The following is a 14,440-nucleotide window of genomic DNA, read 5'->3' as shown; positions in this document are numbered from 1 at the left end:
CAAAGCCACGGACACCCGAAATGGGGGGGCTGGGACTGCCCGCGGCTGCCGTCACCGGGTGCGGCGGCACGGTGTCACCGGGAGCTGCCAGCCTCTCCTGCCAGCCCCGGTGACCCCCGGAGCGGGGGTGGGCACGCAGAGAGCAGCAGGGTGGGCACAGGGCTGGTGCTTTATTGGGGGGGATCATGCAGCCTCCAAATACCACAGTGACAGAGAAGCGGGGACCGAGGGGACCGAGGGGACAGCAGGGGAGGGTCCGGGCCACGGGCAGACACCGGGGGCGGGCAGTGCGGGGGTGTCCTGCACTGGGGGGCCGGGATTTCCCCGTGTCCCAGCCGGGGGGCCGTGGCAGGGCAGGGCCTGGCGGGGACCCCGATTGTCCCCAGGCCGCTGGGAGAGCGGGGGGGGGTCTCACTGGGGCACCTTGAGACTGGGGGCTTCACTGGGGCAACCCAAAGCTGGGGGGCACTGGGGGCGTCTCACAGGGGGAACCGAGGCTGGAGCCGGGGGTGGGGGGTCCCTCACTGGGGGAAAGCGAGGTTGGGGCTCGGGGGTCCCTCACTGCGGGGAGCCGAGGCTGGGGTCGGGGGTGGGGGGCCGGGGGCAGCGCGGGGGGAACGCTTTGTAGCTGTAGTACTCCACCACCTGCTTGGGCACCTCCGCCAGCACGCACTTGGCCAGGGCTGTGGGCGACGCCTGCGGGACACCGGGACACCGGGCTGAGCCGCGGGACACCGGGACACCGGGACACCGGGCTGAGCCGCGGGACACCGGGACACCGGGCTGAGCCGCGGGACACCGGGGCACCGGGGCACCGGGCTGAGCCGCGGGACACCGGGACACCGGGCTGAGCCGCGGGACACCGGGGCACCGGGCTGAGCTGCGGGACACCGGGGCACCGGGGCACCGGGCTGAGCCGCGGGACACCGGGACACCGGGCTGAGCCGCGGGGCACCGGGACACCGGGACACCGGCCTGAGCCGCGGGACACCGGCTCCCTGCGCCGCCAAGTGCGGAGGGGACGAGAGAGGACCGGAGGGACAGAAGGGGACGGGAGGGAGGAGATGGATGGGAGAGGGAAAGGGGATGGAAACGGGTGGGAGGGAACGGGAGGGGACAGGAAGGGATGGGAGGGGAGGGAAGGGCCGGGAGGGGAGGGAAGGGCCGGGAGGGACAGGAAGGGATGGGAGGGGAGGGAAGGGCCGGGAGGGGATGGGAGGGGAGGGAAGGGCCGGGAGGGGAGGGAAGGGCCGGGAGGGGCAGGGAGGAGCTCGTGGCTGCCCCACTCACGTTCTTGAACTCGCGGAACGGGACGAACTGGACGATGTCGCGCAGGACGGGCTCGCCCTTGGGGGAGCGCAGGACGCCGTCGTCCCCGTCCAGGATCTGCATGTCGGTGAAGTCGGCGTTGCCCACGCCGACGATGATGATGGACATAGGCAGGTAGGAGGCGCGGACGATGGCCTCCCGCGTGTCCGCCATGTCCGTGACCACGCCGTCCGTCAGGATCAGCAGGATGAAGTATTGCTGGGGGGACAGGGATGCTCGGGGGCCGCCCGACCCCGCGGCCGGCCCCTCTCGGCTGCCGCGAGCGGGCGAGGTCTCAGCCCGGCCCCGGCGGGGCGGAGGGACCCACCGACGCCTCCTTGGTCCGCTCCTCGTCGGCCGCCACGCGAGCCACCTTGGAGATGATGGGAGCCACGTTGGTGGGGCCGTAGAGCTGGATTTTGGGCAGGCAGCTCTGGTAGGACTCCACGACGCCCTGGATGCCTGTGGGGTGTGCGAGGGGTGAGGGGCATCCCAGCCGTGGATCCGGCCCCTCTGGAGCTGGACTCACCCTCACACTCATCATTGTCGGGGTTGAAGTTGATGGCGAAGTCGTGGGAGACCTGGAGGGAGGGAGGAAGGGGAGGGGGCAGCTGGTGCAGCCCCTAGCACAGCCCCCGGCATCTGCCGAGCCCCACCAGTGCCACGGCCGAGGGTACCCAGAGGGACGAGCACATCCCTGGGGTCCCACGGGGCCCTGAGACCCCCTCACCTCGTACTTGGGGGGGATCCTGGCACCGAAGCCCAGAGCCGAGAATTTCTTATCGCTGCAAGGGAAGGGCTGTGAGGAGCCCTGGTGGCAGCACGGAGCGCCTGTCACCAGCAGGTCTCACCCCAGTGGACATCACCGGTGTGTGTGTGTGGCCCCGGGGGACCTGCCAGAGCCACCAACCTGTCGTAGTCCTGGCAGATCTCGCCCACGGCCACCAGCGCCTTGAGGTACTCGTTGGGCTGGTAGGGGTTGATGTAGTGCAGGGAGCAGCTGTTTCGGGGGTCCCCGTTGGAGGCCGTGAAGTCGATGGCCACCTGGAGGGGGGCAGTGAGGGTCCCCAGGGTGAGCAGGGCCACGGGGGTGTCCCTGCGGGGCGGGGAGGGGACGCTGCTCACCGTGAAATGGATCTGACAGCCGCCCATGATGTAATCCAGGAAGGAGTAAACCCTGTGGATCTTCCAGAGGGACCCGCGTCAGGCGGCCCACGGAGCCGGGCATGGCTCGGCACGGCCTGGCACGGCCTGGCACAGCCTGGCACGGCTCCCAGGCGCTCACCTTCAGGTCCAGCAGCACCACGACCCCCGAATTCTTGTAGTTGCGCTTCTTGATCTTGTACTTGGGGTTCATGCAGTCCCACTGCACCTGCGGCACCGGCACCCGCGCTGCCTGCAGCCCCCGCCGGGGCACGGCCCAGCCCGGGCCCCCCCGGTGCCACTCTGCCCCGTGGGGACCCCACGGCCCCGGAACATCGTGGCCCGATGTCCCTGCACCCCCAGACCCAGGGTGCAGCTGCCTTCCCCCACTCCCAGCTACAGCCCACCCATGACTCCCCAGAAGACCCCCAACCCACCATCCCTTCCCCAAACAGGAGGGCAGCAAGAAGAAAATGATGCCAAACCCAGAGGAGGAGCTGGAAGGTGGCTGCTAGGACAGGCTCTGCTGGTGACCCCCAGGCCATCCCCGTGTCCCCATGTCCCACCTTGTTCTCCCCCATCGCCTTCTGCATCTCCTCGAAGGTGGTGAAGAACTCCCCGATGAAGTCGTGTTTGCCCCGCGAGTCGTAGTCCCACACCACGCACTGTGATGGGCACGGCTCAGCCCTGGCACCAGCGGGGCTCAGCCCTGGCACCAGCGGGGCTCAGCCCTGGCACCAGGGAGGCTCAGCCCTGGCACCAGGGGGGCTCAGCCCTGTCCCCTGCACTGTGGGATCCCCAGCACACCCCCAGGGAAGCTGGGGGACAGATGCCCCCCGGGCAGGAACAGAGTCTTCATCATTCATCCTCACCCTCAGCTTCCTCTTCTCCTCACAGCTGCAGAGCGAGTTGAGGGAGACTTTGAAGGGCTCCCAGATGGGGCTGAGGTTGTTCTTCACCACCTGCAGGATGGGGTGGGGGGCTCAGCGGGGCCGGGGAGCCCCGGGGTGGCCGGGGGGTGGCCGGGGGCTCGGTGCCGCCGTGGCCCCACCTCGGTGCGGTACACCAGCTGCTCGCTGCGGTCGTCGTCGATGCGGTAGATCTCCAGGAAGGGATCTGACTTGCTGAAGAGGTCCTGGGGGAGGAGGATGAGAGGGAGCAGTGCCCACCCTGCCCGCCGTGCCCTGTTTTCCCCCTGGCACCTGGCTCACCTTGTCGTCCAGTTTCTTGGCGCGGAAGGCAAGCTCCACGTAGCCGTTGTTCCCCGAGATCTCCTCCGAGATGATCTGAGAGGTGGCCGTGGGTGCTCAGAGCCTGGCATAGCTTTGCCCCCCTGCCCACCACCTCCCTGTGGTGCCCTGCGAGGGGACAGGGTCCCACGTGCCTCCCCAGCACAGGAGGGGCCTTCAGGATGGCCAGCAGATGCCACTGGGGACCCTGAGCCCTCCCCAACTCCAAGAGTCTGTGCCACCCTACTGATCCAGCCCAGTGCCACCCAGGTGTCCCAGTTTGATGCTGTCCCAGTCCCTAGTCCAGTGCCACCCACGTGTCCTGTCTGGTGCCATCCCAGGGTTCCAGCCCCACGTCACCTGTGCACCCCATCCCAGCGCCACCCACGTGCCTGGCTTTGGTGCCACCCCAGTGCCCCTGCTCAGCGTCACCCGCCCCAGTGCCACCCCCAGCGCGGTGCTCACCGTGATCGTGGACTTGCCCGCAAACTTGCCGTACTTGAGGAACAGCGGCTTGGTCACGCGTTTCTGCGCCACGATCTGCGAGAGCGCAGCGTTGGGGAGGGGCGGCCGCCGCGGGGTCCCCGGGGGTGCCCAGGCTCACCTGCCCCATGGTGCACTCCATGCCCCCCAGGAAATCGTCGTCGTGCGTGCCCACGCCGGCCTGGCCGTGGCTGTCGTACACCTCGAAGCGCAGCTTCTGCACCTCCTCGAAGTAGTAATCGACCGTGAAGATCTTGGCAAAGACGGGGTTCAGGTTGCTCTTGATCACCTCGCTGCGATCCACCTGCGTGGCATTGGCACAGGGCCTTGGGGGGCAGAGCTCACGGGGATGTGGGAAGCGGCGGTGCGGGACGGGAGATGGAAGGATGGGACGTGCCAGGCTGAGGGGTACGGGGATGAGAGAGTGAAGGATGAAGGGACAGGGGTGCAGGAACAGGGAATGCAGGGAAGGACCGGCTGTGCCCCAGTGCATGGCATTTGGAGGAGCCCCTTGTGCCCCCCACAGCCTCCAGCCCTGCCAGCCCTGGGTCCGGGACGCTGCTCCCACTGGGCTCCCTGTGCTCATCCAGGGGGACACTCTGCCTCTGGCTGTGCTTTGCCACAGCTCGGCCGGAGCAGGAGCAACGGGCCGGTGCCAGGACAAGCTGCTGTGCCCATCCTGGGGTGGCCATGCCTGGGGGTCACCAGCCCCAGCCCCGGTGGCCCCAGTGGGCAGTGGGTGCTCAGCGTCTCCCGGCCGCGCTGGCAGCGGGTGCTGAGCAGTTCCGGAGCCTCCCCCGCAGCCGCCCCTGCCAGGGTTGACTCAAGGGGACACATCCTGGCCAGGGCACCCTGCCAGCCCTGGCCCCTGCCCACTGCCTGCTCAGTCCAGCATCATCTGTCAAACCCACGCTGCTGCCACCTTGCCGTGGCCAGCAGTGTCCCTCCTGCATGGGCAGCCCCTGATTCTGGGGATGTGGGTGTTGGGTCCTTGCACCCTCTGGACCCAGGGCAGAGCCAGATTCAGCACCCCCTCCTCCGGGGCACACAGGCTGGCGGGGACAGGAGTCACTCCAAAAGGTGGCTCAGGAGGGACCCTCCTGCCTCTTGGAGCTGGCTGGTGTCTGGCACGGCATGGCACAGAGCGTGGCACAGAGCACTGTGGCACAGCCGGGTGCAAGCGCCTGCCATGGCACAGCACACCGCAGCTGGCACGGGGCCCTCGTGCCCCCCTCCCCGGCGCCGCGCTGGCTCGAGCAGAGTCGATGACACGCGAGGGGTTTAGCGCTAAATCCGCGATTAGAGCGGAGCCGCCGCTGCCAGCCCCGAGCTCAGCATGGGGAGGGATGGAAGGAGCCGTGCCAGCCCCAGTGCCATCCCGGTGTCTGCCAGCCCCAGCGTTAGCACCAGCCCTCCAGCCCTGCGCCACCCCAGGGAGAGCTGAGATGTCCCTTGTCCCTGTCCCGGGGCAGTGGAGCCACTCGGGAGCCGCGTGTGGTGGGCACCACGCCCGTCCTGCTCCCCGGCCCCTCTGCAGCCCCAGTGAGCTGGATGTGACCCAGTGTTAGCACCATCCCCACGGGCTGCCGGGTGCCCCACAGTGCCCTGCCCACCCTGCCTCACCCCCGGGACCCTGTTCTGCACTGTGCACCTTACTCTGCACCATCTCCTGTGTCCCATCCTGCACCCTGTACCCTGTTTTGCACCTTGCACCCCGTTCTGAACCCTGACCCTTCATTGTCTCCTGCATGTGGTCTGAACCCTGCAACCGGTCTTGCACCATGCACCCTACTCTGCACCATCTCTGCACCCTGTACCCTGGTCTGAACCCTGCACCCTGTTCTGCACCTAGCACCCCTTTCTGCACCCTGTACCCCAGTCTGCACTGTCTCCTGTACTCTGCTCTGAACCCTGCACCCCATTTTCCCTTATCTCCTGTACTCTGCTCTGAACCCTGTACCCCTTTCTGCACCCTGCACCCCATTTTCCCTTATCTCCTGTACTCTGCTCTGAACCCTGTACCCCTTTCTGCACCCTGCATCCCATTCTCCCTTGTCTCCTGTACCCTGCTCTGAACCCTGCACTCTGACCCCCGTTCTGCACCCTGCACCCCACCCTGCGGCCCCCTGCATCCACCGCCCTGTGCCCAGCCCCGCCACGTCCCCGGCTCCCGCCCTGCCCAGCGCTGCCCGGCTCGGTGGGTGCCAGCAGTGCCCCCCGCTCTCCTACCTCCATCCACTGGCCCTGGGACTGCATCAGCAGCAGCACGCAGGGGTCCGACTTGTTGAGGGTGTCGCGGTCCAGGAGGTGCTTACAGCTGACCCGCAGCTCCACCTTGGAGAGCACGGCCAGCGGGGCCTGCGGGCACGGCTCGGGCACGTCGCCCATGCCGGCCGGGCGCGGCCGGGGACCGGCGGCCCCGTGGGCGAAGGGCATGGGGGGCGAGCGGGGCGGCCGCGGCCTCGGGCGCCGTCAGGGAGCCGGGCAGGTGCCCGTCATGCCCGGGGCACGGTGCCCCGCGGTGCCGGGCACGGCCCCGGTGGCGGGACAGGCGCGGGGCAGAGGGGCCCCGGGCCGCCCTCCCAGGCCGGGGGCCGGTTCCAGTCCCGACGGCTCCGCGGGACCCTGCAAGGCATCAAAGCACAGCGGGCTGAGGGGGAGCCGGGCACCTCGTGGCACTGCCCGGGTACCCCCAGTGCCAGCCAACACCACGGGCAGGGCTGCGGGGGGCTCACACGGTCCTGCAGGGCCGTGCCCAGCTCTGTGCCAGCCCCACCCCAGGGCAGGATGCGTCCCGAGGGGAGGGGGGACCTAAGTGGGGTGGGGTACCCACCCTGGAGTGCCCCGTGTACCACCCCCCTCCAGTCCCTGGGCAGGGCTCTCCGGAGGGGAGTGGGGACACCAACTCCGTGTCTGTGGCACCGGGTGGCACATTCCCCCCGTGCTGGGGACAGCGTCCGTGCTGCCCCCGGAGCCTGGCAACACCCAGCCAGGCGGTGCTGCCTGACGGGGCAGCGAGGGGCTCTGCCAGTCCCGGCCCGGCCCGGGGCTTGTCCCCCCGCCTGCGTGTCCTGAGGGCTCCTGGCTGGGGCAGGGGCAGGGACGGAGCAGCCCCTGCCCACCTGTGCCCTCCCGTGCCCAGCCCGGCCGAAGTTTCCTGGGGAAGTCACGCAGCACCCAGGCCCTCCCGGTGCTCCGGTGGGCACCGTCCCCATCCCCGGGATCGCGGGCACCCCTTGGCATCATCCATCGCTCGGTGGAGGGGACAGCGGGTCCCACCCTGCCCGTCGCCCCCTCACCTGGGTGCTGGTGGCCTGGGCTGGGACACGGCAGGGGCTGGGTCGGGGCGTGCCCGCCGTGCCGGTGTGCCCGCCGCACCGGTGTGCCCGCCGTGCCGGTGTGCCGGAGCTGCTGCCGCTGCCACCTCCACACAACTGACTCAAGCTGCAGCTCGGGAGCGGAGCCCTAAGAGGGAGATGGATGACAAGCTCCGTTAACTGCCTCGCTGCCGGCTCCGGAGCGGAGCCCACCCCGCACCGGGGCTGAGCGGGGTCCGCAGGGTCCCCAGCACCGCTGGCTGTGCCAGGGCGGGAGCTCCTGCTCCAAGTGGGACCCCCACGGCACAGCCACCGCCCCCCACCCTCCCCAGCTGCTCTCCATGGGGTACCCAAGGCCACCTTGGTCCTGGCCCCCCACACTCCGAGCCAACAGCCCAAGCACAAGGGTGGGGTCCCCCCAAACCCAGCGGGATCGCTCCCCACGTGCTGGAGCATCCAGACCCACATTCCATGCACATGGAGCCCCATGTGCTGAGTCCCCAGCCCGGGACCCCCCACCCACCCCAGTCCCCCCAGCACTGCGGTGCTGTCAACCCAGCTTTCTGAAGATGATGTAATTAGCTCAAATTTGGAGGGATTAAAATGCAGACAGGGCTAACAAGCACGAGGGCACCGCAGGGCCCGGGCTTTGGGAGCTAATCCCCAGCCTGCCTGGCAGAAATAGGCCACTCTCCTTCCCACTCCCCCCACAGCCCCAGCACGGCTCGGTAGGGCAGGAGATACCAGCCCACAGCAGGACATGGGCTGGGCACAGGGGCTGGAGGGACACCGCGGTAACCAGACACAGGCAACGCCTCAGCAGGCTCATCTTGCCTCTTTGAAGTGCCCAGGAACCACGCAGCTGTGCCAGGACTCCAGCACTGAGTGCCACGCCCCATCCCATCCCATCCCATCCCATCCCATCCCATCCCATCCCATCCCATCCCATCCCATCCCATCCCATCCCATCCGAGGTAACAACGGGCTGGGTGAGTGCTCCTGGAGCAGCTCTGGCCCCACCAACACATCCCAGTGACCCACCAGCCCTGCCCAGGGACAGCCAGAGGCTGGGATTTCCCCCAACAGCCACAAGGATTGGCCAGAATCCCCCAGTTTCTCCTGAGCTCCTGTGGTGCCAACTGAAGTATCACAGAATCATTTGGGATGGAAAAAGACTCCAAGATCAGTCCACCCTCTCCCCAGTACTGCCAAGGCCACCACCATGTCCCCAAGTGCCACATCTACTACAACATGGCCTTTAATTCATGCAGAAACAGCTGAAAGTGCCCTAGAACTGGAGCAGGGGCTGAGCCAAGGGCCAGGGAGTAGAGAACGAAAGAGTAGCACAGTCCAGCCCTGGAACTTGGCTCCATCCAAGCCCAGCTGAGGGGCTGGGCCACACCTTGCTCCCCCTGTACCCCCCAAAAGTGGGGAAAGCTCCCCATGTGGGCAGCACCTGAGTGACACCCATCTTGTACAGCTCTGCCTCATACAGAGGTATGGAAATCATCAAACCAGGAATACTGGCACGGAAGGCAGGGAAGGGGCAGCAGCCAAAGCCTGGCATGGAGGGGGAACTCCCAAAGCCCCTGAGAATCAGAGCAGAAGGCAGCCCGGGCTGCAGCCCTGACAAGGCAGAGGAGTGGGCACAAGGCAGGTGTTTAACTCGCTGTCAGGGAAATGCGGAGCCTCCAAGCACGGCAAAGGCTTCCCATGCTGGAACACGTCCCTGTACCGCCACGGGCACACGGGGCGGCTCCGCTCGGTACATGTGCCCCAAAACCACAGCACACTGGGCTCTCTACGGCTTTTTATTGACAGTTCTGGGGAGAACAGTTCATTTCTTCTTCTCCACGTCCTGCTCCGCCGCTTCCTTGGCGCGCTTGGCGCGGATGCCGAAGAGGCGGGCGTTGGCCCGGGCCATGCGAAGGCTGGCAAAGGCCTTGAAGTTCTTCTCATCTTCCGAGATGACACGCGCCTTCTCCCGCTTGAAAACCTGCGGAGAGAGCGCCAGACAGTCAGGCTGCCCCTCGGAGCCCAGGCTCCCCAGCAGCATCCCTGCGGGAATGGAGCGCTCGTGCCATCTACAGGCCCTGCCCTCGGCCTGCTCCGCCGGGATCTGCCCTCCCGCCGGCTCCTCAATGGAGCAGGAATAAAAACAAGCACCACGGGAAACCTGAGTCAGGTTTCACAGAATCGCAGCTTTGTTAAGCTTGTAAAGACCTTTAATAGCAAGTCCAACCATGGCTACCACCAACCATGTCCTCAAGTGACACATCCATGTGTTTTTTCAGTACTTCCAAAGATGGGGACTCTAACTGTCCTGGGCAGCTGTGCCAGGGATGGACAGCCTGGACAGTGAAGAAATTTTCCTAATATTCAACTTAAACCTCCCCTGGCGCAGCTTGAGGCTGTTTTCTCTAGTCCTGTCACTTGTCACCCGGGAGGAGAGCGTGACCCCACCCTCCCTGCTCCACCTTCCTGTCAGGGAGTTGAAGGGAATGACTAGAGGTTTGTGACACTGACAGCAGCTCTGGGAAGCAGAGAGGATTTAGGGACCCATGGTGACCACAGAACCTGCCTGAACACTCCCACTGCAGCTGACCCCAAAGCACCCCCAGTTTCACAGTTCTCTCAAAGACTTATTCCTGTTTTTTTTTTTTTATCCACGATGGGCAATGTCTGGAGACAGCCACCATCAGCTGTGAGGCAGCAAGGATGGAACCCTCTCTGCAAGTCCAACCTCAATCACATCACACACACAGAACATGATGAAATGACACTTACGTTCTTGATGGGCATGACAGGTCCTGTGAGCTGAGTGGCCATCTTGAGTTCCTCTGGCTGCACAACAGAAGATGGGAATGTTAGAAGAACAGAATTTAAACTCCAGCTAGAACCTCAGCTAAAGCACAGCCTGTATGCAGGTACACAGCTTAAACTTGGTGCTAATGATCCTGCCAGGAGCTGTAACACCAAATGGGAATGCAGCCAGCACGTCAGAGCGTTTGGCACTGACGAGCTGCACCAGCGACCCACGCTGTGCCCGGACCCAGCCAGAGCAGCAGCGGCCACAGCTCTGCCAGCTGGGACAGCTTTGACACCAACTGTGCTGCCACAATTTACACAGCATCACAGGATCATCGAGCTTGGAAATGCCTCAATGATCGTCCAGCCCAAGCTGTGCCTGATCCCCACCTTGTCCCCAGCCCAGAGCACTGAGTGCCACATCTGCTCCTTCCTTGGACACCTCCAGGGATGGGGACTCCAAACCTCACTGGGCAGCCCCTGCCAGTGCCTGACCACCCTTTCCAGGAAGAAATTCCTGATGTCCAACCTGAACCACCTTCCCCGGCACAAACTGAGGCCATTCCCTGAGCCCCCACAGCTCATATACACCAAACATGTTCCTCAGTAAGTCCTTAGGTGGATTCCGGCTTTTTGTAAGAGTATGTCATCATACAAAAATGACTGAACGTTTACTGAATACAGCTGACTTCCAGCAAACACATCTGAATCAGTGTTTCAGCTCCAGGCTCTTCCTCCTGCTCTGAAGATGGAGTTAAGCAGCTTGGAGCTGCCAGATTCCTCACAAGATGGGAGGACAGCCTGAACTCACCCTTGTGTTCTCTGGATCTACTGGCAGCAGAGCCAGGAAACAGCTCTGCTCTGATCCTGGAGAGGTTTTAATGAAAATCATTTTTGAATGTCAATAACAACCACCTTCTGGAGCCTGGCTGGCACACAGCTCGGGAGCCACTCACAACCTGTCCCTCAGCCTTCCACCAGCAGGACTGACTCCAAGGGGAATTTCCAGCCATTGTGATAATTTAGCTCTCTAAACTAAAACTCAACTGGCTGAGCGAGGAGCAAAACTCCAGGAATCAGCACCAAAAGAAGCCAGCAGCTGCTCAGCCAAATGCCTGGCTCAGAACCACAGGGTTCACACGACGGGGAAGGCTCAGGAGCTGTGCCTGACACCCCTCCCAGGGCAGGACACACTTCCAGCAGTCAGGTACTCACAGAGCTGTCTCCCTTCTTGGGCATGGCTGGCTTCCTCGGGAAGAGGATGAGCTTGGAGTGGTACTCCTTCAGCCTCTGCACGTTGGCCTGCAGGGACTCGGTGGACTTGTTCCGCCTCCGGGGATCCACGGAGATCCCGATAGTCCGGGCGAACTTCTTGTTGATGCCAGCGAGCTGAGGAGAGAGCAGTGTCAGCACCCCACAGCTCCCAGCAGCCAGGCGGGGATCCCAGCACAGCCAGCACGGGATGCAGGCTCTGGAGGAAGGCTGGGCATCAGTGAGGGACCAACAAAGGGTGTCCTGGTGCATCTTTGTGCTTAAAATGTTGCTCTGGCTGATTTTTGCAGGTGGGTTTCCCCAGAGGAGCAAAGTGCAACCCATGCAGGACACATTTAAACTTGGATTCAGACAGATGTTTATGAGTCACCTCATGGACAACTCTGGTTCACTGAATACTGGAAGCTCCATTAAATCGAGATTTTTTTTCTAACCATCTGAAACAACCCTTAAATAACTATTTTTTTAAACTACCTTAAACAAAAAACTCATTTTCTGTTTGAAGACAAACAGCTGCATCCTGCTTTGTGTTCCACTGCTACCCAAAAATTAAAGAAAAATAAGTAATTAGGTATTTGGCACCCAGAAGAACAATCTCCCTGCCTCAGTGCACCAATTTCAGTTATAAATGCTTTAATTAAGACACTGAACCAGGCGCAGAGGCAGCTGGTGCTGCCAGCGAGCCCTGATGTGGAATCTGATCACAGATTCAGTGGGGGCCCTGCAGACCACCTTTAGCAGCTCAGCACACCTGGGCAGGTCACAGGGACAAGGAACCGAGGACAGGAAACATTTCCCACTTTAATCCAACTATTATTACTCCAGCTACTCTAAAATGCTGCGCTGAATGGTTCTTCCTCCTGGTACAACATCCTCTGCTAATCTTAGAACTAAATTGAGCTGAGTTTACTTGGTCCTTAACTGGAAACATTGGCTAAAATATTCATAATTAGCAGAAAAATGTTTCATAAAGGAACAATTTAATGAAGATGATCTTAGTCTTCTCCCTCTCTCAAAAAAGTTTAGGAAACTCAAGGCTCTTCCAGAATTCAAATTTCACGGAATCTCTGAATAGTAAGGGTTGGAAAGGACCTTAACAACCTTTAAGTTCCATCCCTTGCCAAGAGCAGGGACACCTTGCCCTACCCAGGCTGCTCCAAGCCCCATCCAACCTGGTCTTGGACACTTCCAGGGATGAGGCTGTCACAGCTTCTCTGGGCACCTTGTGCCAGGGCCTCCCCACCCTCACAGGGAAGAATTTCTTTCACAGATCCAACCTAAATTTCCCCTATTTTATTTTAGCAGAATTTTAAATGACAGTCTGACCAGATAAACAGACGTTTACCTTTCAAAGCACTCTTCACACACCCTCTCCACCACCACAGGTAAGACCATTCTTTCCTTGCTCCCAGAGCCAGGAAATCCACAGCCTTCCCTGGCAGGTACCAACACCTGAGGAAATCACCTTGTGCAGGACAGGAGAAGCAGCTGAGCTCAAACTTTACTTGACTTTTTGAACCGATGCTCTGTACTCACTTTAAGCTCCTCCAGGCTGAAGCCCCTGCCAGCACGGACTTTTTTGTGGTATCTGATGGTAGGGCACCTGACGATGGGCCGGATGGGTCCAGCCACGGGGCGGGGGGCGATGCGGCGAGCCTTGGCCTGGCGAGCTTTCCTCCTGGAATGGCAGGGCCACAGGAGCCATCAGCTTGGGCAAGACCTCTGAGGGGATCGAGTCCAACCTGTGCTTACCTTACCAACCCCAGCTTAGCTTATCAACCCAGCCCAGAGCACCAAGCGCTGCATCCAGCCCCTCCCTGGGGCAGCCCTAGGGATAGGGACCCCACCACCTCCCTGGGCAGTCCCTTACCAGGCCTGACCACCCTTTCCAAAAGGAAATTCCTTGTGATGTCCAACCTGAGCCTCCCCCGCACAAACCAAGGCTGTTCCCTCTCCTCTGGTCCCTGTTCCCCAGGCCCAGAGCCTGACCCCCTCCTGTCAGGCAGTTGTGGAAACCCAGCAGGTCCCTCCGGAGTCTCTTTTCTCCAGGCTGAGCCCCCCAGCTGCTCCAGACCCTTCCCAGGTCCATTCCCTTCTCAGGACATGCTCCTCAATGTCTGCCGTGCAGTGAGGGGCCAAATGTAACACCGGAGTTCCAGGTGTGACATCAACACCAGTACAGGGGACAGGCACTGCCCTGGTCCTGCTGGTCACACTATGGCTAGTCTAAGCCAAGTGTCGCTAGCCCCCTGCCCATCTGTGACAGCCACGGGGTACACGGCATCTCCACGTGTGCCACTCCAGCCCCTGCAGGGAGGTATCTCCTGCCCTGCCCTGGCCCCGGAACGAAGAGCCGGGCCGGGCCGGCTGCTGCTGCCATCAGAGACCCAGGGAGGAGCGTTCATCACGGTGGGTGCAGCGATTCCGGAGATGTCTCATCACTTGGCTGCGGCTGGCAGAAGCTCGCCCGAGCAGGAGCGGTCCCTGGCTGAAGGAACCCGCGGCCCCGGAGCTCGGAACTCACCTGCGGAGCTTGCGGGCAGGCTGGTTGAACCAGGTGGCGACTCGGCGCTGCCAGTCCTTGTGGAAGTGGGGCTTCAGGATCATCCCATTGCGGCTGGGCGCCATGGCTGCGGCCTGCGGAACCCGGCACGGTTAACGCGGCCATACCCGAGACGCCCCCAAGCCCGGGCCCGCCACGGCCCCATCGGCGCCCCCGGGGCCTCCCCCCCGGCCCCATGCGGGGCTGCGGCGGGGGCGGGGGCGGCCCCGGCGGGCGGATGGCGGCGGATGGAGCCCGCGGGCCTCACTCACCTCCCGCTACGACAATGGCGACCGGAAAGGAAGCGCTGGCGCGGAGGCGCCGGAAGTGCCGCGGCG

The 14,440-nt window shown here is 63.3% G+C and overlaps 2 protein-coding genes across 2 annotated transcripts; both read right to left on the bottom strand.

Moving 5' to 3' along the window:
* Positions 1–558: 558 nt before the first annotated feature.
* On the bottom strand, positions 559–6,711 carry CPNE7 (copine 7). The gene is made up of 15 exons (XM_077786397.1): positions 6,393–6,711; positions 4,285–4,467; positions 4,146–4,220; positions 3,663–3,737; positions 3,503–3,586; positions 3,324–3,413; positions 3,018–3,116; positions 2,594–2,680; positions 2,434–2,493; positions 2,219–2,352; positions 2,039–2,093; positions 1,838–1,889; positions 1,637–1,770; positions 1,291–1,527; positions 559–696 (listed from the first exon to the last, which is right to left on the bottom strand). Exons 1-15 carry the CDS (start codon positions 6,597–6,599, stop codon positions 559–561), a joined length of 1,710 nt encoding a protein of 569 aa, XP_077642523.1. The 5' UTR covers positions 6,600–6,711.
* A 2,567-nt stretch (positions 6,712–9,278) lies between these two features.
* RPL13 (ribosomal protein L13) lies at positions 9,279–14,440 on the bottom strand. Its single transcript, XM_021526924.2, has 6 exons — positions 14,375–14,440; positions 14,085–14,197; positions 13,097–13,238; positions 11,504–11,677; positions 10,268–10,324; positions 9,279–9,476 (listed from the first exon to the last, which is right to left on the bottom strand). The coding sequence occupies exons 2-6, from the start codon at positions 14,186–14,188 to the stop codon at positions 9,318–9,320; spliced, it is 636 nt and encodes a 211-aa protein (XP_021382599.1). The 5' UTR covers positions 14,189–14,197; positions 14,375–14,440; the 3' UTR covers positions 9,279–9,317.

The sequence above is a fragment of the Lonchura striata genome, chromosome 13, assembly GCF_046129695.1.
Source record: "Lonchura striata isolate bLonStr1 chromosome 13, bLonStr1.mat, whole genome shotgun sequence".
NCBI classification, from domain to species: Eukaryota; Metazoa; Chordata; class Aves; order Passeriformes; family Estrildidae; genus Lonchura; species Lonchura striata.
Note: the sequence above shows the minus strand (reverse complement) of the source record. Positions and strands in the feature narration are given on the sequence as shown.